This window comes from Grus americana, chromosome 5, assembly GCF_028858705.1.
Source record: "Grus americana isolate bGruAme1 chromosome 5, bGruAme1.mat, whole genome shotgun sequence".
NCBI lineage: Eukaryota > Metazoa > Chordata > Aves > Gruiformes > Gruidae > Grus > Grus americana.
The window spans coordinates 29,365,547-29,391,387 of NC_072856.1; the positions used below are offsets into that span (position 1 = coordinate 29,365,547).

Below are 25,841 nucleotides of genomic sequence, written 5' to 3' on the forward strand. Positions count from 1 at the left end.
CTCTCCTCCCCTCCGCCGCCTCCCTCCCTCCCTCCCTGCCCGTCTGCCTGGGATGGTGGAGGGAGCCGGGAGCACCCGGCAGGGCGGCCCTGGGCGCGGGGGGCGGCTCGCCCCGGCCCCGGCGCGGGGGGCGGCCCGCGGGAGGCTCCGCCGTCTCGGGGCCCCGCAGCCCCCGCCGCCGCCGCCGCCGCCGGTGATGGCCAAGGATGTCCTCGGAGGGGGAAGCCGAGGCGGCTGCTGAGAGCGGGCCGGGCAGCACCCCCGCGCCGGGGGCGGCCGCCGCCGCCGTGCGGGAGGAGGTGAGCGGCGGCGGGGGCACCCGCCCCACCCCGGGCCGGGGGGACCGGGAGGGCAAAGGCAGCCCCGCCGCGGGGCCGGGATGCGGGGCGGCAGGGAGGGCGTGGGGAGAAACCGTGGAGCCGCGGCGGGAGGAGGGTGCCCCAGCTGGGGATGTCTGCGGAGCGGGGGGAGCCGGGGAGCCAGCCACAGCCCGCCCGCCCGGCTACCTGCAGACGCGCCGCGGGGGCGGCCGCCAGCCGCCGCGGTGCGCGGTGCGGTGCCCCGCCGCGCCCTGCAGTGCCGGGCCCGCCGGCGGGACCCCCCGCCCCTGCGGCCGAGCCGAACCCCCCCGGGCCAACGGGGTGGGCGCAGCCGGGCGGCCGCAGGCTGCAGGGTTTTACCGACGGGCCCCCGGCACCCAGCCCTGCGCCGGCTGCCGGGCTCGGGGCGGCGGCTCGGCCAGCGGCTCTGCACCGAAAGGATGCAGTGGGGGGGAAAGGGAGCCTGTCCAGTGGAAGTTTGGCTAAATAAACCCCTTGGGTTTGGCCTAGGAGAGCCTATCGCTTCCCTGGCACTTCTGAAACGGTGAAGAAAATTGCAGCTCCGCGAGGCGCTGGTGTAACTGGCAGGAGGGGGCACGATGAGTGCGAGAAGCGGTTTGCAGCCCCGGGCTCTGTGGCTTTCAAGTGTTTTGGGCCAAAGGACGAGGTCATCCCTCTCCTTTTCCCCTGGGGCCTAGGCACTCCTGATGCCTAACCTGCAATAGAAAACACTGTAGAAAATATGGCTTAATATGTTTCTTGTGATCAGCTTGCTGTGGCCTTGCAGATCATAGGGAGGGAATGACGGATGTGTCTGAGTGTTGACACAAAAACCCCTGAGCCACAAGGCGTTGGCCAGACAGAGCTGCAGGGCTCTGTGGCAGTAAGTGACGATGGGTGTACGATCCTGCGCATTTGGGACAGGATGCTGACCAGTATTGGAATGCCTGGGATTTTCTTCTATGCCTAACGTAGCCTTTGCTCCCAACCATTTTGACAGGCCTGCCATTTACATCATGTAATCCATGTGCAAATCATGGAAGTGCCTGAACTTTCTACACAATACGGAATTAAAAACAAATGTACCTGCTCCCAGGGATGCAGAGAGCAGCCTTAAAGTAGGCAGAGAAAGCTGAAAACAGAAGTGAAAGCAACTCTGGAACATTGCTGTGTGCAGTCAGTCTGCTTAAAGCTTCTGCTAACGGGTCCCGTGGCTCGTTAGCAGTCTCATGGTCCTGTAGTCAAAATCCAGTAGCCTCAACAAAGCCTACGTGAAGCTGCAGTATACTTAGGCTAAAACCAAACCGTACTTTTTAAAGTACCTATAGTAGAAGATTGACTTTGCAGCTCAGGTTGAAAAAACTGTCCTCTGTGGGTGAAAATTAGGGTTGTCTCCTGTACAATTGCTTTTTAAACACCTGCGACACGGTTCACCGTGAAGAGCTGTGGCTGGATCCAGGATACAGCTGCTGTTCTGACGGTAGAGCTCCCCAATGTAATTACAGCCCTGCAGAAGATCAATAGATGGTTAATGCTGGAAGGGATTTTTTGATTTATTTGGTCTATGACCAGGAGCTACAGAAGGCTTTCCAATATATTAAGTCCACCATAAAAACATCCAAGCCATTTCTAGACATGAGAGCACTTGATCTCTCTGCTAAGCACATTATATCTTGCTTCACTCATCCTGTCCTCAGTTTTTTCTTCTGTTCCAACACAAACATTTGCACATTTGAGTCTATATCTGAAATGCCTGTAACAGTGATATCTTAACACTGCAGTCCTGCAATACTGGTCTTTTCCTCATGCTTTCTCCATCTTCATGTAAGTAAGTCTTTTTGTGCTTGGTCCTGCAGTTGCACTTAAATGCCCAATATTAAATGGGCATTTCATGGGCTTCTCTATTAGTCTTGTCCTTTATGCATTTCACTTAGATCAAATGCATGGGCTTAAATCTTAACAGTCACTAAAAATTGCCTTTATTGGGTAATAAATCAATGCAAGATAAAACCCTGAGCTGGTAATAGAGAATGTGTCTGAAGTCTAAGTTTTTATTCTTGAAAGCAGGACAGTGCAGCTGCAGAGCAGAAAGGAGAGAGGTAGTTTGCTTACCTGCCGCAGCCCTCGTCCTCTTCTGTCAAGGGCCATGTAGGTTTACTGCTGACTTTGCTGAATGTCAGAGCAAGCCCTCGGATTACCTGCCAGTATTCTGGTTTGGGTTTTTCCTGTTGAGCTATCAATTGCTAGAGCTGGATGACCTGAAGCAGCCGTGGTTTTGGTGTTAGTGTAGGATTTTACCATCCCATCAACTCTTGCAAGAAAGAATCAAGATCTTTGAGAGGAGAGAACGTGTTTTTCCAAATGTTTCAGCAGTTATTGCTGTAGATTGATTCTCTGGACGTTTTTGCCTTTACTTTCCTCCCTGAGGTAGCAAAACCTGCTGCTCTGTACTGCTCTGGTTAAGCTATGGGCTGGCTATTGTTCTTGTCTTACTTATTACTATGACAGCCTACACCTAACGCTGAAAAGCTGATAGTGATTTTTCTGCGTTTCTGCCAATTTACACCTTGATCAGGAAATGGTCCTAAATATTTAAATCTTTAAAACTTAGTTGGAAATTGTTTTTCTTTTTCAGGAAAGTAAAGCTGGTGAGTACAAACATCATTTATTTGCCACCATAGCCAAGTAATCACTGAAGAAAGCTGAAAGCAGCGGCCACTTGACATTTTGAAATACCTATTTGTCTTGTCTGTACCGGCAGAGTCAAACAGCAGTTGTCCATGCCTGGTTTTATCTTCTCTTCCATATTTAAGAACTTTAATTGGGCATGACATAATGTAATCAGTTAAGCTATTTAAATAAAAGGGGGAAAACCTCATGGGTTGATGTTCCTGAAACCCACAGTCATCAGCTCACTGATGGAGATGTTATAGAAGAGAGAGGCCACTTAAAGCTGTCTCATCTGCCTCTTACTGCCAATGCAAAGTGCAACGGGAGCTTGTTTCAAAAGTGCTATTTGTGGTCACAAGAGCACCAAAGCGTGTTACAAGTTAAGAAAATATACATGCTGCTTGTTTGCAGGCTACAGCTTTACGGGCTGTCAGGTCAAAAAACAGTTGGGTCCTTTCCTCTTAAGCATGCTACTGGAGAGACACCTTCTACTTGAGGGATTGACTCCATTTAGTTTTCCAGCTTTTTTATCCCTTTCCTCCAATGTGAATGTCAAGCACGTTTATTTTATTTGTCAAGGCTTATTTTATGGCATTGAAAACATCAGGCATAAAAGCCCTTCATAATCAAACCGGGAAGCTTTAAGTTGTCCCCGTCTATGGGTTGAGTCATACTCATGTGGCTGAGCAGTGGTGGAGGAAGCGAGGCAGGCGACCCTCTCAGGTTTATCAGGCCTGCTGTAGGTGCACCTTCCTCACCCGCAGGTCCTCATGGTACGATGAAACCCCCTCTCTCACAGATCCACAGGAGCACTTTTGCTCCCTGCTGCCTTTCTAGCAACCTCCTCTTCCTCTAGAGGCTTGTTGTCATCCCCAAGACTTCTGTGCTCAAGCAAAATGAACCCAGGAGCAGGGGATGGAGAGGAGGGAGGGCACAGGGCCTGTGATGGAGGTTAATGTTCTTCCTTGCCACCTTTTAAGCAGAAGTTGCGGAGGGGCCATTGGGTACCAATCTCCAGGAAGGGGCTATTTCCCTTGTAAACCTCCCCCCAAGAGCTGCGCAGGGCACTGACCCGATGGCCTCTGCTCAGAGGAGGGCAGGAAACATAACACATGGCTCCTAGGGAAGCTCTACGTTTTCTTCCTCTCAGCTCTTCCAAACCTCTGGTCCACTAATACCCTGAGTGATAGCTGCTGGTTAGCCCAGTGGAAGACTGTCACCATCCCAAGCAAGTATGACTGACCAAACATTGGTTTTGTATGCAGTGCATGATGTTCCCCCTCTGGAGTGAGGGTCAAACAGGACAAGCCCCTTTCTACCCCTCCTGCCCTTGGTTTATTCAGCAGATATAAAACAAGGAGTGCCTCCCATTCCTTGATCCAAATGGTCTCCCTCATAGAGACAAAGGAAAAAGTCCAGCAGTAGTGGCATCAGAGGAACTGGAAAGCTCTTTTTCACAATCCTGTAGTTCGAGGCAATATTTGCATTGCAGATCCTGTCAGAAAATCCATGCTGAAGCATCACATCATTTTTTCTGCTTTTGTTCTTTTCATTGTCCCACTTTGTCTTCTGATCACGTGTCTGTTCTTGGTGCCCTGAAGTTGTCTGTCTTCTCTGCACTTCACACAAGAAGCTGTCAAGAGTTTAAAAAAATAGATAGGAAACATCAAATGGATGTGTCTGAGCTCTGAAGGGCAGCCTGGGCTCCAGCTGTGCAGGCTTCTACAGGCAAAATCTTCTATCCTCTCCAACAGAGAGTGGTCCCTCACCACTGTGGCTGAGGCTGAAGTGAGTTGCTCCTTCTGGCTGACTTCCCCAATTCCCTCCAGCAAGGGAATTTTCTTAATGGAGCGTTGGGCTGGAGCAACTGGGGAACTTGTGAAGCTCCATCATTGAAGGGTTGTAAGGACAATTTAGGAAAACAGCTGTTAAATACATAGATGTTGCCTCCTGGGAGAAGGAGAGACTAGGTGACTCAGTGGTAGGTCCCCTCCAGACTTGGTTTCTAATGCTGTTCTCTCAAGTGGACAGACAGCTGATACCGGTGGAAAAGTGATGGATCTGCACACTGTTTGGAAGCCCCAAATACTCTCCTTGTTCTCTGGTTCTCACTTCAGAGTCCTCAGGGGATGATCTCCCTCCAGAAGAGAAGAGCGGGTACCAAGGACGCTTTTCAATCAGTGCAAGCCATTGCGAGAGTGAGATAGGGCGTATCTTCTTCCTGGGAACAGAGCGCAAGCCTTCCTCTTATCTGTTCCTATGCCTTGGAAGAAAATAGCTCAAATTGCTGCCAGTGACCAGGAACATTGCGGAAACGGAGATTAAAAAGGGTGAAATGTCCCCAGGTAGTCCACAGCGAATGGGGCTTGTTTCTAGGTGTGTCCTAACACATCGTAGTGAGTTAACACCAAAAGTAGCAGCTGCCGAGCTATCGTCAGCACTATAAGGCCATTTCAGTTGTTGCAGTGACACTGTTGTAACCCTATAGATAAGGTTGTGTTTGATTTTTCACTTACAGCAGGAGTTCTACTTTTCGGAAGAGTGTGGTTAAGTAGTTAATTAGTTTTTAAGTTCTAATCATGGAAAATATAGTTCACTCAAGAGTTCACTTTCAGACTCTCATAATTTGTCGGGCTCCTCTGAGCTTAAGAACTATAAAGTTAAAAATAGCGCATCATGAAACATTGTTGAGGTCACAGTTGTTATAACGGCTCTGTTAACTACCCAAAACTATAACGGGGTAACTTTGTTTAAGCAGCAGCATGCAGAATAGCTGGCAAGGTATTATAGCGGGGATGCCGCCTGCGGCGAAGCCGGCAGGGTCCCTGCCAACAAGAGCCCACAGTGCAGGTCAGGGGTAGAGGCTGCCTCCGAGAGCCGCCCATGCCGGCTGCTCCCCGAGCACCGATCGCTCTGCCCACGGCACATGTCATCCACAGCCGCAGAAGCGAGGAAGAAAAGTGCCTGAAACGAGCAGGACAGATGGCGAGTGGGAAGGCTGGAGGAGCCCGGCTGCGTGCGGCGCCGGCAGCTCGGCAGCACCGGGGGGCTGGCAGCCTTCCTGGAGCGGAGTTAAGGTTGTGAATCGGTGTCTGGTGTACCTGGCAGCCGCTCTCACAATGACTCGTGTGCCACTGGGAGAGGACAGAGGGGCTTACACCTCATGAAACGCCTGAGCTTTTGACTTCTGTGACTTTACATCAGGTGAATAACGTACAGGGAATCCCAACTCACACGTAGCACCGTTTCTATACGGCTGAGGTATTGCGCATCCCTGTTCAGCATCCAGCCAGCGGAGACCTCGTTAAGGAAAGGCTGGTAATACAGGGAGGACAGGGGCTGGAGACAGCCGGCTGGTGGGAGCGCGGACTGGTGGGAGCTGACAGCAAAGGGCAGAGAGCAGGTCACGAAGGGTCACGCTCCTGGCAAGGAAGCTAACAGTAGGTGATTGGGGTGACTTGCAAACATGGAGTCTGCACAACCTGACCTTATCAGGGAAGAGGATGGGCTCAGTTAGGGGCTTCTGCAGGTCACAGCATATTCGGCTGCGGGAGAGAAGTGATTTGTGGCCATGCACTTATGGCTGGAGGCCTTCTTCATACCCATGCGATTGATTGCCCTTAGGAGCTGGACTGGGAATTGTGAAGTACAACATTCAATTAGTGTGGTAACACAAGTGATTCAGCACGAGGCATCAGCATCTTTGAGTAGCTCTCGCAAACCAACACAGTGTGTCCTGGAGGACAAGAGCTGGACGAGCCTGAGGGCCCACAGGCACAAGCCATGCCATCTCCCTCACCCTGCGATGGGCAGGGGGAGCACAGAGCGCCATGGAGGATGGGGTGGTAGTATCTGCAGGTAGGGTCCTGCCAGCATGGGGGTCCCTCTGAAGACCAAAAAGATGGCGAATAACCCTTTCATGGCTGCCTGGAGGTGAGGTGGCCAGCCAGAAGTGCCAGTACCTGGTGGAGGAAGGGGGTAGTGAGGGCATGTGCTGAAGGGGTGGGAGTGACTGTCTGCAGGCCTGAGGTGTGCGGGTCCTCTGCAGGGGAATGTCTGCCAGCTGGCCAGGGCAGGAGCTAAATCCCCTGATTCCCACCGGCTGGTACTCGGAGTGACAGGATGCGACAGCTCACATGCAGATGAGACACCTTCCCGGAGAGTGCTGCTGCAATGCTCATGTGAAAGCACTTTTTAAATGCTATTTTTTCAGTGTCTTTGGGAGGCATAAAAAGGCGTGCTGAAACCATGCCGTGGGTCAAAGTCAAGTCGAGAAATAAAGTCCAGGTGTCCTGGCTCCCAGGATCCCTTTTAACCATTAGGTGTTTAAATGAATTTCCAGTGAAGTTTTCACCTGCTGTGCTGTCACATGTTATTGCAGAATGTGTTGCAGAGAGAGAGGAGAGAAGCAAGAGGGAGAAATAAGTGATATTTATGATGAAGCCTCTTTTCTCACAGGGAAGCATTAGCTGCTGGGATACTACCTCATCTTAACAGGGCACCATTATAAAAAAAAAAAACCTGACAGCACTGAGGTCCCAGCTGTGTTCAAAAAGGTGCAGAGATGGAGAAACGCACTCCCCAAATCTGACAGAGCAGCTGAAGCCCGAGCGGTGGCTGGGTGTTATTGCAAGGGATGCTCAGCTCAGCAGCGCAAGGGACCTGGCACGGCCGCAGCCTGAGCCACGGCAGCCCAGCAGCGTGGGGCTGGCAGGTCCTCTGCTGAAGTGTGGCTGGGAGGTCACACGTGGGAAATGAGGAGGCTGGAGGTTGAGAGGTCAAATCACAGAGCCACCTTGTTCTGCTTTTACTAGGTAAAAGGGCAGCTTTGCACAAAAAGTGAAAATAAAAATAAAACTTCATGGTTCTGGACAAAGCTTGCTTCACAGTTCACTTTGAAAGACTTCCTTTGACTTCACTGGAGCTTGGATCAGTCCCAGATCATATTTCTTCCGAGGACTTGAGAGATGTTTCTATCCCCCATTTAAATCTCAAGGTGTTCCTTCAGAATAAGCAAAGATTAAATGCTATTAATAATAATTAACTATTCAATGACTGCAAATAATTGCTGGTGAGGAACTAACACTCCTTGGGCTTCCTCCTCACAAGGCTGTCTCCTCCCAGCTCCCTGCTTCCTCCCCCAGGGATACTGGTGTGTGGTTGTTGTCCAGCCTGGCTCCAGGTCAGTCCCTCACTTCCCTGTGTGGAGACTGAGGGAAGGTCTGGCAGGACGCACAGGACGTGTGGCACTGGTGAGAACACTAAATCACGGGACGTGTACTCTTCAAGGATGGGGAAAGCACCTGCGACTCCAGGGACCCAGGATTGGGAAGGGACAAGCTTTAGTAGACCACTGAACTATGGCTCTAACATCCACTACTGCAGGCTGCTTGTTTGCACAGCGCAGGAGAAAATACGCCTGCTGGAGCACCGCCAGCTTCCTCTCGCTGCTCGCTCCTCTCCCACCCCTGGAGAGCTGCGTCTTCTGAGCAAAGGTGGGTGCAAAATAGGTATTACAGGATTCCTGTTGAACCCAAGTGGTACTTTGTCAGGCACATAGAGTCCAGCAGGTAGCTACTCTCCCCTTCTCCCCTCCCCGCTGTCCCCATCCCTCCCAGACTGAAGCAATGGGAGCTGGTCCCACCAGCCCTCCTGCTTTCCCTTGGCTGGTGTCCATTTTCCCTTCCTGTCAGCGAAGCCGCCTGTAACACCCGTGCTGTCAGCAAGTTGCACCTAGGTGATCCCCCGGGGCTGCAGTACCTCTGTGTTGCCTGCAGCTTGCCCAAGGGTGAAGGGACCTGGGTCTGGCTTTCACAGGCTGGAGCACACTGGAGCCTGCTCCTGCTGAGGTGAGGATCACTGCTCTGCAGCCACAGGATAGACAGATGGACGCACGCTGCCATCGGCCCTTCCAGGAGGTCGCTGCAGTGCAGGGGCAGGGGCAAGGGCACCTGCCCAGAAGCCTTGGTGCAGCGGGGCTGGCCGCTGGCTGCGGCGGGGGGGCAGGCAGCTGGCTAGGCATGAGGCAAGCTGCGAAATACCGAGCGGCACAGCTATGGCTCACGCCAATCACTCGGTCTCGCTAATCTGGCAGAGGCTGGGAACTGCATGCCAGGAGCTTTTCTGAGGATATGTGATGCTTTTATCAGTTGACTGATAAGTGTTGAGGTAAACCACATTGTTACACCTGTAAATTTACTCTGTGTCTACTAGGAACCACCGATATTCAAGGCGGGGGAGTGGGGAATAGGAGTTAAGTCTGATGAGGATGCTTGAAGTGTAGGAAAAAGAACCGTTCTTGGAGCTACTCACTTGCTCTGAGGCAGCTCAAATCCCAGTTTTTCCTTCCTGATGAACTCATTCCCAGCATTGACATGATTGGGAAAAATCCTCTCACCCCACAATATGCTCTTTGTGTTGCTGCTGAGTCGAAAGCCAGTGGCAACAACATCAGCAATTTTGGGGGGAAAAGGGATAATTTTGTTAGTGTAGCGTTTTTTGTGAGCTTGTAGGAAACTGCCACTAAAATAGCCCTGATTTCTATTTTGCAAATGGTGACCACTTTGTTGCTAGGATTCCTTGGCACTGAAGATCCAACTGCACGGCTTTCTTGGAGCGGCGTGTGGGAGCATCACCAGCAGATTTGACTAGGGCCAAATTCCTCATGCCACTTGCATACGTACCCTTGCATTTTAGTGAGCGGCTCTCCCATCCTGCTGCGATGTGGGGCATATATATTGGCTGGGATCCAAATGTCTGTCTTTTCTGGGATTTTCTTTATTTCTGCTTGAAGAACTCAAAAGTATCCTGCAAGAGCTACTGCCGAATCTGACATTTTAGAGGACTGGAGGCTCCTTCTGTCCTGACCTCTGCTTTCTTCTTCAGATGGTGGCTTGAGTTCATGACGATGAATGGTGTGAAATAACAGGCTGTCTTTGCATGGTACTTCAGGGGGGTCCTAGCATCTGAAATTCACGTGAATTAGCAAGATTTGTGCCTTTTTGTGGGTTGTCTTGTCCTGCGATAGGCTCTGCCGGGGAGAGGATTTAATGCTACCATTTTGTGCACTTTCCCACCCTGAGACGTTCCCTCTGACATCTCCGTGGATGGATAGAGGAGATTAAATCTCTGCAGGCACTTAAACGTTTAGCAAGAAACCAAGCAATCCCTGCTCACCACAGGAGGGCAACTGCCGAAGCAAATGCCTGAGTCAGTGATGCTACAAACATGTGAAGTACGTGCAGGTTATTCTTTTTAAACCAAGTAACATCATTTCTGTTTGGCATTGACGTCACGGCCCCTGCCTGCAGGAAGTTTTCGTTCTCACAGGAGTGTCGTGGCAGAAGAGCAAATGGTGCATCCAAAACCTATGTGCAGCAACCAATGTGCTACATGTTCAAGGGCTGGAGGGAAATTCTCTTTGATGCAAAGTGGCTTTTTCTGTTGCCTTCTATCCCTTATATTTCCCTTTCCCTTCGTGCTGGCAGCCACGCTGAGAACACTTGCTACTGGCTCAGCGTGAGCCAGGGGTAATGGGCTTCTTGCCATTCAAAATGGATGGCAGGAGGGATTTTGTTTCAGGCTCCCCAGGAGGCGATTTATGAAGTGACTGTTGTAATATCTTCCTTTTCCCTCACCAGGCCTTATTATCGATGCCCCATGTGGTGCCCAGATTGGGTCACGTGGGGGAGGAGCACTTCTGCCCATCATACACCAACGTCTGGTTTAGCGCGGCCCTGCAGGCTCCTTCCTCACCGTACTACTAATGACTATCTGACCTAGGAGTTCATTTGGCCTTGGAAGGCAATAAGAGGTTGTACTCTAACTTTTCTCCTGCAGTTATCTTCTCCCTGGTCACCCCAGACTTCTTGGGCCAGTCTTTCACCAGGATCACCTCAGGAGCTGGAAGATACCTGCTCCCATGTCTGTTGTGGCTGCTTGGGGAAGGGGGGTAGAGATTTCCTTGCTCTTGCAAGCATCATCCCTGTCCACCGCACAGATGGTGAAGCCTTTCTCAGCACCAGAGGTTCATTCTGGTGTCAGAGCTCACCTCATTTATGGTTAAAAGCGTAGCCTAAGGCTTGCCTAGCAAGGACTCGGTGGTCCTCTCTGTGTTATATCCTGCCACGTCCATCAGGAGCTGGAGCATTTTCCACTGCCCTCACTTGATCAAGAGGGAAGAGGTCTCGTAGGTAGAGACAAAAATCTGCTTTCATCCAGGCAGGTCACCACCTGCCAAAGCGTGTGACTTGTGGTTATTGATTATTCTTTCCCTTTCATGTATCTTATTGGGATATATTCATCACTTATATAAATCTGCAGAGACAAATGAAATTATGACTGGCATTAATTTATCCATGTTGGGGTTTTTTTTTCTTGCTTCTCTACTTTTATTTCTTTTCTTCCAGTGCTATGTCAGTCTTTCCCCCTCTTTTTTTTCCCCATGGACAGGAAGACTTTTCTTGCTAAATGAAAGATAAAAAAATAAAAATAAGATTGACTCTCTGCTCACATGAGTAATTTCGAGCTGTGGGGTCATTTTGTTGTTGAAGACAGTGATAAAGTCACCCTGTAGCCCTGAAGCCAGGCCTTGGTGGACAGCAGGAGCATGCTGTGATGCCGCACATCTTGCTGAGACACAGCTGCAGTGTCAGCCCTACAACACGCTGTCACCTCCGTGGGAGTCTCTGCCCCAATTTAGCACAGTCTTATCCCACCCCCCAGGCTGTGGGGAGGAGATAGGGGCATAGATGTGTTTTTTGGAGAAGTTCCCAGTGGCAAGAAAGCAGCCATTCAGGAGTACTGCTTTCCAGGTCATAGATGGGCCGGGAGCACTGCTGGCTCATCTGATACTTTGGTGCTGTCAGGGTCAGTGTTCCCCCCATTTGATCCTCGCCCAGGTCCTTTTTCTGGGGCCAATTCCCTCCTACTCCTGCCCAGGCTGCCTGGTCTCCGTCCTCGCCCGTCAGCACCCTTCCCCTGCCTCGGCGGCATTCGGAGCATGTCTAGCCTATCCTTTTCTCTCCTCCACCTCTTCCCAACCCTTGTGTTTCCCCCCCATTTCCCTATTTCCATTCAGGCTATGTCTTCTCTACCTTCTGTTTTCTCTCATTCTTTCATTTTAGACATGATAGCATTTTGCTTCAGCAAAATTGCAGCTCTTGAGGTCAGCCACCAAGGGCAAATGCATTTACATGTGGGGTTTAAAAGGACAGGAGACCTTTTTGGCATGATTTCCCCGAAGGAGAATTTTAATGCTTTTGAAATTGGGGAATCCAGATATCTGGCTGCAAACCAGACACAGACAGTCAAAACTTGGGCCCTGAACTGTCCACAAAACAAACATTAGAATAAATTCATGCTGTGGCAGCATATCTTCTGCTTATACAGCTCATGCTGGAGTTTTCAAGGAGACTGAAGCGTGAAGTCTGACAGAAAAGGAAGAAGCCATTTTTTCAATAGGGAGCTATGGAGAAATAGTAAACATAAGGCAAAATTATATATCCAATTTTTAAAGACTGTAACTCCAAAATAGATTGGTCCATATCCTTTGGACTTTGCAGGCTATTTCTCCCCCTCTATTGGGGTCAGTTTGGCAACTTTCAGTTCAAATTTTTGTTGCCAGTCAAAATCAGAAGTGGGCAAAACAAGAGGTTTATCGTTGTCACCGTAACCATTTGCATGCTGTAAGCAGTACTGAGGCAGCTAGAAAAAGAAAAGATTCTTCAAGCCCACGCTGCCACACAGCTATTTGTGGAGTAAAATACAGCTACTGGTGAAGATTGTGCAGCAACAGCAAGCTCGGTGATAACGTGCTCCACTGAAGCTTTGGGAAGGTTATTCTTACTATTGTATCTAGAGCTGCATGTGGGATTAGTTCTGGCAGCGAGCACTGGAAGTGTGAGGAGCACCTCAGTGTCCACATAATGCCCGCAGCCTTGTTTGTATGATTGACACTTAGCTTTGTGGAGACAGTTGTCTTGTATAAGTTAATGGAGTATTTAGCTATTAGATTGGCAGAGTTCTGCAGGAATAATTACCAGATTTGACACTATCCACTGGAATTAAGCATAAAATCACTGCTGGTAAGATTTACAGTTGGCACAAACATTAGCAGGCTGGTCTGTAATAATGAGACAAGCACAGTCCTACAGAGGGATCTGCTTCATTTGATAATTTCATTATTCAATCCAAAGCCAAATCTGAAGTTACATATTTCAGGTTGGAGAGTGCAGCCAAGCCTTCAGCTGACCTCAGAAACGCTGACTCTAAAAGTACCTGGGAGCAAACCTTACCTGGGTAAGTGGTTAAATATGAACTCCCGGCGTGGTGCTGGGCAAAAACCTACTAATGCGACTCTTGGAGACAGTAAAAAGGGGGAATGAGTGGGAATGGGAGGTGATTTTATGTTTTGGTATGATGCCAGTGAAATAAGTGTTGAAGTCCTGTTTCCACTTGCTGGGTACACATTTAAGAAGGATCTGAAGGTGCTGGAAAGAGAGCAGAGCACCAAAAAGAGCTAGAAAAAAGGCTGTGCAGTGAAGGACTTCCAGACCTTGACCCATTTAAATTGTCAAAAAGAAGGCTGAGAGGTGTCATAATTAGAATGGAGAAGTATCTTCAGAGAGAGAAGGCAGTCATATGAAGGGAGTCTTTCATCACCCGGAGAACAGGCATCCCCACTGCCACGAATGGCGGCTGAAGTGAGATGAAATTACAATGGCAGTAAAATTTCACCACCAGAACAAATTACAAAGGGGATTGCAGTTTCTTCATTTCTTCATTTCTTTCAGTCTATCAGTTAAAGCAGAGTGCCTTTATGGAAAATGAGCTTTTACCAGCCACTAGTTACTGGGCTGTACATAGGACTGTAGAGTGAAATTGCATTGCCTGTAAGATATAGGAGCTACGGGGAGAAGGCGTAGTGTCTCCTAGTCCTAAGGTGTAAATGTAGATTGGGTTGTAATAGAAGCTGAACCTTCCTGACCCAAAATAGCCTTGAAAAGTTGATAGGAGAAATTTCTATGACTACCTGTAAGTGCTAAAGAACCACCTGGCTGTTTATTATATCATAAGGATCCCCGCCGTCACCGAGGGACAGCCACGTGGCTAGTGGGTGAGTCCTGCTATCAGATACACTCATATCTGGAGGTCAGCAAAAGCAGCCAGCCATCACTGGTAGAACAGAAGCATCAGAGTTTCAAGTTAGGCACCCAAAAACCTGGGCTGGTGGAATCAGTCTGGGCTTCTCTGAGCATGGCCCTTCCTCCTCCTGCTAACGGGGGGACTCGCTTGGAAGAATGGGGACACCCAGACCACCTTGACCTGTGCTCCAGGAAATTCATTAGTTCTTATGTACCTGTCAAGAGGAAGGGAAGAAACACAAGCACCATTTGCTCACCCAGAAATACGTTGTTCTGGTTCTCTACCATCAGTCTTACATTTCAAATATGCCTTTTAAGGAGAAATCAGAGTTTGAGTGAAGGTAATTTTTTTGCATTTCTGGCCACCCCCAATGCAGTTGCTTGCAGGCTCACTTAGGACGGTTACCAGATACAACTTACCTGCCCGTGTCTTAATGCTGGTCACTTGCAAGGAGTCAAGGGATGGGTCAGAGACCCAAAACCCTGGCCACCAGCCCCTTGCTCTTGCCAACAGAGCACGCTCAGCTCCAGCAGCTAAGCGGGGAACGTGCCAGGCTGTGCACTCCCCCTCTGCTCTCTCTCCACCCCTTTACACTAGGCAAGATTAACAGCCCAAATCTGCACGCAGCTCCAACACAGAGCACGTTTTAATGATTTTAATTACAGTTGCTGCAGCCAGAACCCGACCTGGCTGCTGTTGAGCCAGGACGAGTGCTGGGCGGGTGTGCCTGCACGAGGGAGACTCCACGCCAGTCATTGCATACCTGCTTTTGATCTTGGGCATCTGCCATCGGAGGGTGTCTTTGAAGGCAGTTGCCCTTTCAGCCACTGCCTGGATGTTTTATCATTTGCAAACTAAGTTTTGCACAGAACTTTCTTGAAGGAGAAATCATCGAAATGTTGCCAGCCTGGAAACTCCTGTCTGCTACAGGTGTCAGCTGAAATTCCTGTTCTCCGTCGGCAGTTAGGGCTTTCCAAACTATTTTCCAGCAACTGTGGCAACAAATTAAATAGCATCTGTCATTTAGTGTCTCGGAAGGCTCCACGCTACCAGACAGAAAACAGACCATGGGAGGATGTGGAGCTGCCTCTTTGTTTTGCGTGGTACACAGATCCTTGGCTCTGCTTGAGCTTTCTGGAAATGATGGGCCAAAAAAAACCCCAACGCAAACGTGGAGCAGTGCTGTGGGGCTGACTGCCTGGGGCCGAGGATGACTCAGTGCAGGGCTGTCCCCAACCCTCGTCCCCCTCCATAAGGCCCCCAGCACAGGCCCACTAGCCCTCCCCACATGTGCCACCTTTTTCGCATGGCATTTTCCTCATCCGTGCTGAGATCTACTAAAGAATTTGGGAAATATTTTTGTCATCGTTGTTTTTAAGTGTGGAAGAAGAAAGTGAATTTTGTTTTGTGATTATGGATAGTTTTGGTAAGAGTTAGCAGGAGTTTCCAATCCAGCCAGGTGCAATGAGAAGGGTGGCCTCTGAAAGTTGTTCAGCAGCATGCCAGAGCGTAGCAAGACATTATTTACAGCGTGTGTTTTTAACACAATTTGAAATTCATAAACAATAATACTGACAGCTCGGCCGTGCTTCTTCACAGCATTCCATCCAAATCAGGAGATTTTTACAATTTGTACTGTGATCAGAGCTGGTTGGGACCTTTTGGGTGAAGCATCTGATTTGTCAAAGCCATCCCTCTTCACAGAAGTGGTGGTAGAATCACAGAATGGTCTGGATTGGAAGGAACCTTCAAAGACCATCTAGTCCAACCCCCTGCCATGAGCAGGGACACTCTGCACTAGACCAGGTTGCTTAAAGCCCCATCTGACCCACCCTTGAACACTTCCAATGATGGGACATCCATGACTTCTCTGGGCAACCTGTGTCTCGTTTAATCTTCTCTCAGGAGGTTTCTTGGGTCAATGCTGGAAGCAAAGCTCAAAGCAAAGCCCCCAACAAGCAGGAGAGGGATGAGACCTCTCTTGATTTGGGTTAGAGACCCAAATCCATGATCCTAACTCACAGGCAAAGTGCCTGGTGACTGAGCCTCCGTTTGTTCTGGGACAGTCTCTGTTTGGCTCTGGCTTTCTGTCAGGCTCTCTGTCTTTGCTTTCTTCAATTAGGTTTCTCTATTAACATTTTCCAGGGGTTATGCTTTTGTTCCACATCAAAACAACACAGATCCTGCAGCATTCCTCAAAGGACGCTACTCCCGTTTGCTGGCTGGCCCAAGTTATCATGGAAATTATTAGTTTCCTTAAACATTTATTGTACTCATCCAGAAATACAAGCTTGCCCTGTTTCAATCTGAAACACTATGCATGGAAGGGAGAAAATTCCACGTACTGCCACAAACATCATGCTTGCAAGAAGGTGGTATGTTAATTAATAAAGTCTGAGAGCCACTGGTTTAACATATTAATGAATTTGTTATGCAGAGAGAGATGGAAAGATATATTTCCTTATTAGATTTTTGAATGTCTGATACTTTTATTGTAATTATGTTCTATTTCGTATCTTTCTTACAAACACTGTAATAGTGTTTCTAATAGTATAATTGTGTTAGATAATTATTTCAGCAAAGGGAAGGAGAAAGAAGAGGATATAAGCCAGATGAACATATTCAGAACTTGAAATAGGAGGGACAGCCATGGGGGTAGACCCTGGAAGAGAGATCCTTTTATAACCAAGGACCTGCGGAGAGTGGGATCTGCTTTGGAACAAAGGAGGGTATGAGACAGTGGGTCAGAAGAGCCAGGAGAAAAGAACTGTGTTTTTCCCAAAGGGTTTTGAACATGAAGGCCCTGTTGAACTGGACTGGTAGGTGTATGAATCAGAGATGTGGCAGTGGGCTCTGCATGTCTTCATTAATGCAAGGAGGAGAGAAGCTGCCTTTTTTACAGGCTGCAGTGACAATAGTGGAGGTAACTTTGGCTCGGGCTGATCCAGCCCTTCCAGTGCAGTGCATTGAAGACCATTTTTGATGTGTCTCCAGAGGACGCGTACAGAAATGTCATGCTGGACCTGCGAGCCTCTGAGCTGCTGCCAGCCCAGCCTGGTGCTGCTCCAGGACTGGTGAGACCAGATCCATCTCTTCCACAAAAGGGGAGATGGCATTTCGTGGAGCTAAGCACATTAGGAGGCATTTGCCCGCTCCGATATGGCCACTGATAGCCCTAACCAGCGGCACTGGTTGAATCACTGCTTGGGCAGAAGCCAGCCTGTGGGTTGTAAGTTGGACCACAGAGCTGCAGAGAGCGGAGAAGTTGTTAGTCAAGGGAAACGAGATAAAGGGAAGGTGGGGATTGCAGTGCCTTTCACAAATAGTGCCTTAACTGACGTGGGACAGCCTTCTTGCATGGCTGTGCCCAGGGCCAGGCTGACAGCACTTTGAACAAGTCGTAGCAAAAATTGGGGTTCCTGAAGCTGCATGGAGTACTTAAGCACTCACCTTACATGAAAACTAACTGCTGGACATCTTTTGCTGGGTCCACTGGCATTCTTCACAGTATTAACCATACATGATTTTACATGAGAGGTACTTGTGGAAACCTAAGTGTGAACTTAAATTCCTGTGTTAGAATATTGCCCAGCTGTTTTCTTCTGCACAGTCCCAGTGACTGCAGTAGAGAGACATTCATTTTTCTTCTTCAGAAAACATTCAGGGGAGAAAAAGAGATAGAGGTTTGCAATTCTTCATTACAGTCTATATTTTTGCATTACTATAGCACTTAAAAACTCTAGTTCTGTGTCAAGAAGAGACAAAGAATAGAAGATGGTGATTCCTGGTGGAGTTCCCATGAGTCGGGAGAGCCTGGGGCTCTTATCGGGGGTCCAGCGTACGGCTGGGACAGAAGCCTACATTGGTGCAGTAACCACACTGGGACAGAGCAGTGGGTATTTAACAAGATTTTGAAGAGATTAAACTCTCCATGACTGCATGTAGATTTAGGGAATCACCCCCAAAACTCCCATAGTTATTTTTCAGCTGACTTAGAGACTCCCTGAAGCCACTTTGTGGCTTTCCTCAAGGTTTCCTGCAAAAGGCTAAGGAAAACAGCCTTATTCTTACCCATACTAAGGTCTTTTCACTATCCTACCTACAGAAAAGTTATATACCGTGTCATTTATAACCCACTTAACTTCTCTACACCCATTTTGGCCACTGTAAAGAGAACACAGTCCAGAATTCTTTATTTTGACACATACACACATACAAAAGGTTTAGGATAAGAATAGAAATTCTTTACAGATTCCTCCTGGATGCATCAGGAAAAATCATGGGCCAGATTCTGCCCTTAGTCCCTGCAGATAAATACTGGTGTAGCTCCCTAAAATCAATAAAATTACTCTGCACTTACACAGTGTCAGATTAGAAGCTACAAAATCAAAACCAAACCCCATGAAGTCTAGTTTGGCAGTGCTCACAGCAAGCCATAAAACCCTCTATAGTTACTTAGAAGTGGTTCTTGTCCCAGAAAAAAAAAGCGCGGTATTAAATCTGACCTTATAGCACTGCAAGGTTAGCTGCCAATGCTTCTATATCATTGAGGATACAGTAAACTCTTCTTTCTAGCGGTGCCGCACTGTTATTTCCTGAGTCATAAGATGCTGCTCTTTAAATTCCTTGCTGGTTCAAGATTACTTACTAAATCCTAACTGCTATGAGTCCAAGATAAGCTATGCTAGGGGAGAACTTTATCCCTGGAGGAAGAAGGAGAAGGCATTTCCCAAACCTAGCATCTGTTGGCATCTATGGAGCAGTTTGATGCATTGGAGGTGGCCCCTTGGGAGGAGTAACAGTGTGCTTCTATTTTTGCATGAAGTCAGGCTCGGCAGAGGGCATGATGATGCATGAATATCAGTGTGTATCTGCTTTCTCACTGTCATTTCCTCAGAGTTAGGAAGGAGGCATAGGACGGCAGTAAGAAGAGGGACAAAGAGAGCCCTCCACGTTACCTATCAGGGCAGCGGGAGGTCTTGCTTCACACACTTTCTGCAGACAGGTGGCGGGCAGCCAGTAATGTAACTCATGCTGGTGCTGCTCGTTGCAGGGAGACAGCTCTGTTTCCGCTAGCTGCTTGACTGAAATTGGCGTTTTTTTATTATATCCCAACATAGCATGGCAATGCAGCTGATTCACTGCACCGTGCCTAGGGTAAGGACTGCAATCACACTGTCTCAGGGGACGCAGTGGGAGTACGAGAGTGTGAACTCCGGCTCTACTCCCAACCCAACTTTTGGGACTTGAAAGAGAGGAATGTGCTACATTTTAAATATTCACGCATACCAATGCTTCATCTTTCAGGTATTTTAGGTCGGAGCTAGTCTTCTAACCAGCCTGAAGCTATGCTGCACTGTGCTGTAATCCTCACAATTTTTTCAACTAAATGTGCTTGAATCTAGTAATTTTCCCGATGGCTCACCTCCAAGTAAAATGGTGTCGATCATTTGGTAGGTTTCAGGGTTGGGTGTGAGTCAGCTCTGAGTCAGGCAGCAGCGCCAGCTCCATAAAGTGCTGGTCCCCCTGTGCTGGCACGACCCATGGGGCCGTGGCCCTGTGATGGATGCTGCTGCTGAGCCTCCCCAGCAGCATCATGTGAGAACCCAGGTGCTGAACACTCGCAAAGCAAAGGGGCAAATCCACTGCCCCACGCTTTAGGCTGTTCACATGCTGCAAAGCCCTCTCAGCCTCGGAAGATGGCAAGGTGCATAGATGATGCTGGCTCCAGGCGGGGGAAGAAGATGGGGACCCATCCTGCCCCATGCAGAGGAGCCCATCCAACTGGGGTGAGGGCATGGCAAGTCACTGCCATGAGAACAACTTCCCTCCCCAGAGCCAGGAGGAAGCAAGGAAGGAGATTTGTCCAGATACCTCTGTCCCTGGCACGGTGTTTCTGTTTATATTCACATTTATATTAAGTAGGGTGGTGTCCCAGTGCTCAGGCAGTCAAGAGCAAAGCCAGACGCAGTCTTGAAAGCAACAGTCACTGTGCGCGTTGTGCGAAGCGGCATGATTGACGGGTTCCTCGCTGTCTTTTTGTCTTTCTCTCCCCCTCACTGGTGGTGTGATTGAAGCAACGCCCCGTGAAGCAGTCCCTGAGTGCCTGCATGTGCCGAGAGTCCCACTGGAAATGCCTCCTCCTCTCCATCCTCATGTATGGCTGCCTGGGTGCAGTGGCCTGGTGTCAGCTGGCCCGGGTCACCAAGCTCAGCTTCGATAGCTCCTTCAAGGGCAAGTCCATGATCTACCATGACAGCCCGTGCTCGGACGGCTATGTCTATATCCCGCTGGCCTTCCTCTCTATGCTGTACGTGGTGTACCTGGTGGAGTGCTGGCACTGCCACGTCAAGAGAGAGCTGCAATACAAGGCAGATGTGGACAGTGTCTATGAATGCATCAACCGCATGCAGCAAGCCACTCCGTGCATCTGGTGGAAGGCCATCAGCTACCACTTTGTGCGGCGAACCCGACAGGTGACCCGGTACCGCAACGGCGATGCCTACACCACCACGCAAGTCTACCACGAGAGGGTCAACACCCACGTGGCTGAAGCTGAGTTTGACTACTCTCACTGTGGATACAAGGACATCTCCAAGGAGCTCCTGGGCCTGGAAAGCTACACAGCCACCAAGCTGAGGTTCACTAAGTGCTTCAGCTTTGCCAATATTGAGTCTGAGAACTCTTACCTGACTCAGAGGGCTCACTTCTTCACAGAAATCGAGGGGCTGGATGACTACATGGAGGTGAGGGAAGGCATGCAGCTCAAAAACGTGGACTTTAAAGAGCTTATGATGGCCTACGGGGACCCGGATCACCTCCCGTGGTATGTGTCCCACTATGCTTTCTGGGTGGCAGCTATCCTGATGATCTCGTGGCCGCTCAGGGTACTCATAGAGTATCGAACTGCTTACGTTCATTACCACGTGGAGAAACTGCTGGGCCTGGAGTACACGGCGCCCACGGTGGCGGAGGAGCCCTTGTACCGGTACCGCATGCCCCGAGATGCCACGCAGGACAGCACTGAGCTGGAGTGGCACATCTGCACCAACCGGCAGCTGATCCCCAGCTACTCGGAGGCCATGCTCATGGACCTGGCCGACTCCCCGGCCTACAACAGCTACGCGGTATGCCGGTATGGTGAAACAGCCCACGGCTGCGAACGCTGCAACCATGCCTCCAGCACCTCCTCCATCTTCTCACGCCATGCTTTCCACAGCTGCAGCGGCAACTCCCGCCTCTCCCTCAACACCAGCCGCTTCTCCCTCTGCCGTGTCCACGGCTCCCACAGGACAGGCCTCTGGAGGAGCCGCAGCAGCAGCATCGCGGACCGGGGCTGCCAGGACGAGCAGTGCTGCTCCTACTCCAGCCAGCTGGCTGTCAACGAAAACCCCCCAACTTACCACGACGCCCGCTTCTTCCCTGTCCTGATAGTGCACAGGCCAGAGGGGCATGATGGGCGGCATTTCTACGTCAGGCGCTCCTCCTGTCTAGAAACCTCTCTGTGACAGGCCTCCATGGTTTCTCAGCTCCTCTGCCCCGGGACAGGGCTCGCAGAGGTGCTGCCAGTGGGGAGCCTGCAAACATTGGTCTCCACAGTGGGCCGGCAGGACGAGCTTCAGCTCTTCCCCCTGCCATTGCAAGAGGATGTAGTCACTCTGAACAACGGCTAACCTCATTTCCAAGAGCTTCTCCCCATCCCTCGCTGTTCTCTGTAGTTATTTGTTTCCCTCTTCCTTTCACTCTTTGACTCCTCGCCCTTTCTCTGCTCCTCTGTTTCTCTGCCTCTCCTCCCATCCCACCCTCAGTCGTCTTTTACGTTTCAGTCACAGCATTTGACCGCTGTTGCTGCTGGAGGAGCCTGTGCTTTGCAGTGTATTTGCCCTTTTGGATGCCCTGCAAGGTAAGAAACTCAGATAGAGCAAGGCGAAAGGCACGTGGCCAGCCAGAGTCAAGTCAGTAGGAGAATTCAGATCTGCAGGTGCTGAGTCACCTCCTGCAAACCCCAAACGAGGTGCTTTTTTATTTATTTTATTTTCACCAGTCTTTTTTCTTTTCTTTTGTCATTTATTCTCTCCTTTCTTCATGTTCTCCTCCTCTTGCTTTACCCTCATCTTCCTTTTTTTCAGTTTTCTCACTTCTGCTTTCCAGTCTTTCTGGGGTTTTGCCGGTGAGGACGTCTTTCAGGGTGTAATTGCCTTCCATTGGGCAAAAATAAGGTATTTGCGACACAAATGTCACTGACTGCTGACACAACCGCAGGCTTTGCCCCTGAGAAGTGCCGAGGACTTTCTTTCCAGAGCAGTGACGTACACCAATAAAGCAAAATGCCCTTTGCTCACCTTGCCCTGTCTGGTCTGCAGCAGAGACACTGCTGTGTTTGTAGCTGTAGTTAACCTTGTCCAGCTCCACCCCTGTTAGCAATCGTTGAGAGCAGTAACGTAGATCAAGTGCCCTGTTAGTGCCACTGTTTTTAGGACTGTGGGTCTGGTTTGTGGTTATTTCATTCCTACCACAAGAGCAGCACGGGCTGGACAAGGGGAGAGAGGCTGGAGAGGGAAAGGTAGATATGGTATTAACCCTCCCACCGATAGTCTGGACTTGTTAGGAAGCTCTTCCACCCACAGCATCTATTAGAGCAGTTGCAGGACTGCTCTACCTTACCCTCAGCTTTCTGCGTGCCCTGGGGAGGGGTTTTGGCCCATATCCCACTGCTGCCTTCCCACCTTCCCAGGCGGGATGGGATGCCACCCCAGCCCCAGGCAGGGAGCACAGCTGGGAGCCAGCCCCACCGGACGCTCCTGCCGGCTCTCCAGGCTCTTCCCGCAAGGCTTCCCCCGGAGCAGGTGCAGCGCCTTCCAGAAACTATGGGATTAGCCCCAGCAATGCCAAACCCAGAAGGTGTCTGGTCCTGGCGGAGCGGACTGCTGCACTCTGGGCTGCGGGCTGCCCTCTTGGCCCGGCCGGAGACCCCCCCCTGCGAGCCAAGGACAGACCCAAGAAGCTTATGGCCACACTGAGGACGTGCCAGAGACCTTGCACCTGCCCAACCTCCATCCCACAAGGGATGCTCATATGCTGAATAAGCTCCGTACCATTTTATCGTGTGGATGGCGGAGGTTATTGTCCACCATGACTCACAGGAGAATGCAATACGATCGCAATACAGTCACTTTCAAAAACAAAGTGTTGTCACTCCCTAAAGCAAGTAGGTAAGAAACCGAGCCCCCAGAAGGGCTGGCAGCAAATGCTTCCTCCCAAGTCCGTTTTGTGTGTATCTACATGTAATAGAGATTTGTAAAATCATATTAGTATGTGTAGATTATATATAACTCTGCATACTTATATGGTGATTTCTTATGGCATTGACTGTTGCACCATGTTAAATACATTGTTTTGATTTGATGACTCCATTTTGATGTGCTGTGTTTATTTCAACTCCAGAAGTCAACATTGGCAACCAACCTGGGTAACCTGCCACAAACAATGGTACCCTCAGAAACGTTGCTTAAATTCGTATGAGTCGTTCTTTTTTAATGTAAATACTTTAGTATGATTTATGTGACATTTTCATTCTGACAGCTTGGCATTTATTGCAAAAAATAGATAGCACATATGATGTGTTAGTTTATCACCTCTAAAAAAGAATAACCATCCCAGACACATGGAGGAACCAGGTTTGGGCTTGGGGTAATGATTATGGTTGGGCTTGGGCCAAACTAGGTAACATTGAAACTTAGGGAAAAATCCAAACTTAGATCCACCCTACAGTGACCCAGTCCTAGTCCCTCAGCTACACCGTGCCACCTACCACCCCCAGGCAGAGCTGGGAGAGTTTGGGAACTAGGAAAGGATCAGACTCACCCCGATTTACTTGTATTCTGAAGACAAAGTAAATGCAAGTCTTTAATATGGTTCCCTGTCCTAGTCTTGATTCACACAGAAAGATAAAACCAGCACATATGGAAGATGTAAGAGCTGGAGGTGGCTGAAACTTCACGAAACAGAGAGGCTGGAATATTGCAACAGTTTCTTACTGAAGGAGTTGGTGGGGAGGAAGACAAGAAAGGAGGAAGGAAGACATGGTAGAATAATATAAATTAGAAGAAAATAGAGTTCAGCTGCAGCTAAGATAATTCACAAATGAGCAGCATAACTCAGTTACGGCAAGCTTAGCCCAGACACAGGCAGGATGAGTTTCAGTCTTCTTGTGTAGCTGTTGCAGCCACCTGTGGTTTTAAATACCATGTCCAAGGTCTTGGCATGGCTAGTTTGGTCCCATATATATTTCAGGATGGAGAGTTATATTTGGGTCCTCAGAAGTGGCCATGTTAAACAGTATTATTATCTGGCATGAACAAGCTCTGGCTATCCCATTGTTATGATGGGTTGGGCAGAGAACGGAGGCAGTTTATGCCCAGTTTAACCTTTTCACTGTGCTCTGTAATATCCAGCAGCTCTCAAGCTGTGTCCTTGGCAGGGTTTGGGAAGCCCAGAGGTTTTCTGCCTCCTCACTCCTTGTGTTCTGGCCCAACTTTGGGGTATTTATTTGAGAAGCCATCCCTAAGCTGCAAAAGCCCTTGCACACATGGAGCTCCCTCCTGTCACTTGCTGTAGCCTCTGGTGGTGACTGAAAAGCCTGGAGCAGCTCCTGTTCTGGCCTGGGGCTGAATATGCTGGTTTCAACAGATCACCCACTCAGGAAGCACCTGAACAGCCATCCTGGGTCTCTTACACCATAGAGCAGAGCTACTCCTGCGATCTTTGAATGCCACTTCATCGTCGCTCTTCCCATTGCCGCAGCTTCCTGATGCAGGATGAGGGGCCTGTCCTCTAGCAATGGAGGGGATAACGCTGCTCCTCAAATCCCAAGTCAGAAGATGGAGCGGACAGGTTCTCGAATCCAAGTGCAAACCACGGAGCTCTATGGAAAATGCCTTGTACAAAACATGGGGATTTTGTATTCAATTGCAGGCTGACCACCTCGACAATGGAGTAGTGGTATGTGCCAGCAGCTTTTGCTGAACTTTTAGGGCTATGGCTTCTCATGAGGAAATGGGTGTTTTGGGGTGCTTTCTCACTGGGATAACCTGTCCTTAATCTGTTGGGTCTCAATACTTAGAAGAGGCTGAACAGCAGAGGAAGGTGAGGAAGTCCAGCAAATACTTCTCTCCCTCCTGCCTCTTCCCTTCCCTCCCTCCTTCCTTCTCTTCCTTTCTTCCTTTTTCCTTCTCTCTCATCGTCAGAAGTCTCCCAGAACTGGGAATTCACCTCTTAATTATTGTGCAGCTCTTCAGGCATTTTCTAGAACATGCCTACACAACCCAGCAAGTCCAGTGAGATGTGGCAACACACTATGGCAACAAAAGTAGTAAGGAAAGGACATAAACCAGGAAGGCACTGGCTTATTTATAAGCCTCTGTGCTGTGTCCTGTGCATGTCAGTAGTGAGCACTGCCACTGGTGTTACGGCCTGTAGAACAAAGCCACGTTGCTTAATTCAGTAGCACAAGAGGCCGGGAAAGTTTATATGTCTTCAGTTGCTGAAAGCATTCCAGAATCACCAGTTCCTTTGATTTCTGCATGGCAATATTGCACTCTTCTGTAAGTTTTCCCACAGCAGTTTGCACTCCAACTGGCAACGCATGCAGGATTTCAGTCCAATTTTCATATGGCTCTTCCTGCCTATCACTGTTGACACAAAGCC

At 49.5% G+C, this 25,841-nt stretch overlaps 1 protein-coding gene across 2 annotated transcripts; it reads left to right on the forward strand.

Annotated features, from left to right (window-relative positions):
- LOC129207050 (transmembrane protein 151B-like) lies at window positions 1–23,528 on the forward strand. Of its 2 annotated transcripts, none has more exons than XM_054827358.1 (2): window positions 1–299; window positions 20,213–23,528. In XM_054827358.1, the coding sequence occupies exons 1-2, from the start codon at window positions 207–209 to the stop codon at window positions 21,641–21,643; spliced, it is 1,524 nt and encodes a 507-aa protein (XP_054683333.1). In that variant the 5' UTR covers window positions 1–206; the 3' UTR covers window positions 21,644–23,528. The 2 variants fall into 2 exon arrangements, with proteins under 2 accessions (XP_054683333.1, XP_054683334.1); XM_054827359.1 differs by lacking the exon at window positions 1–299 and adding an exon at window positions 8,357–8,485.
- Window positions 23,529–25,841: the final 2,313 nt, after the last annotated feature.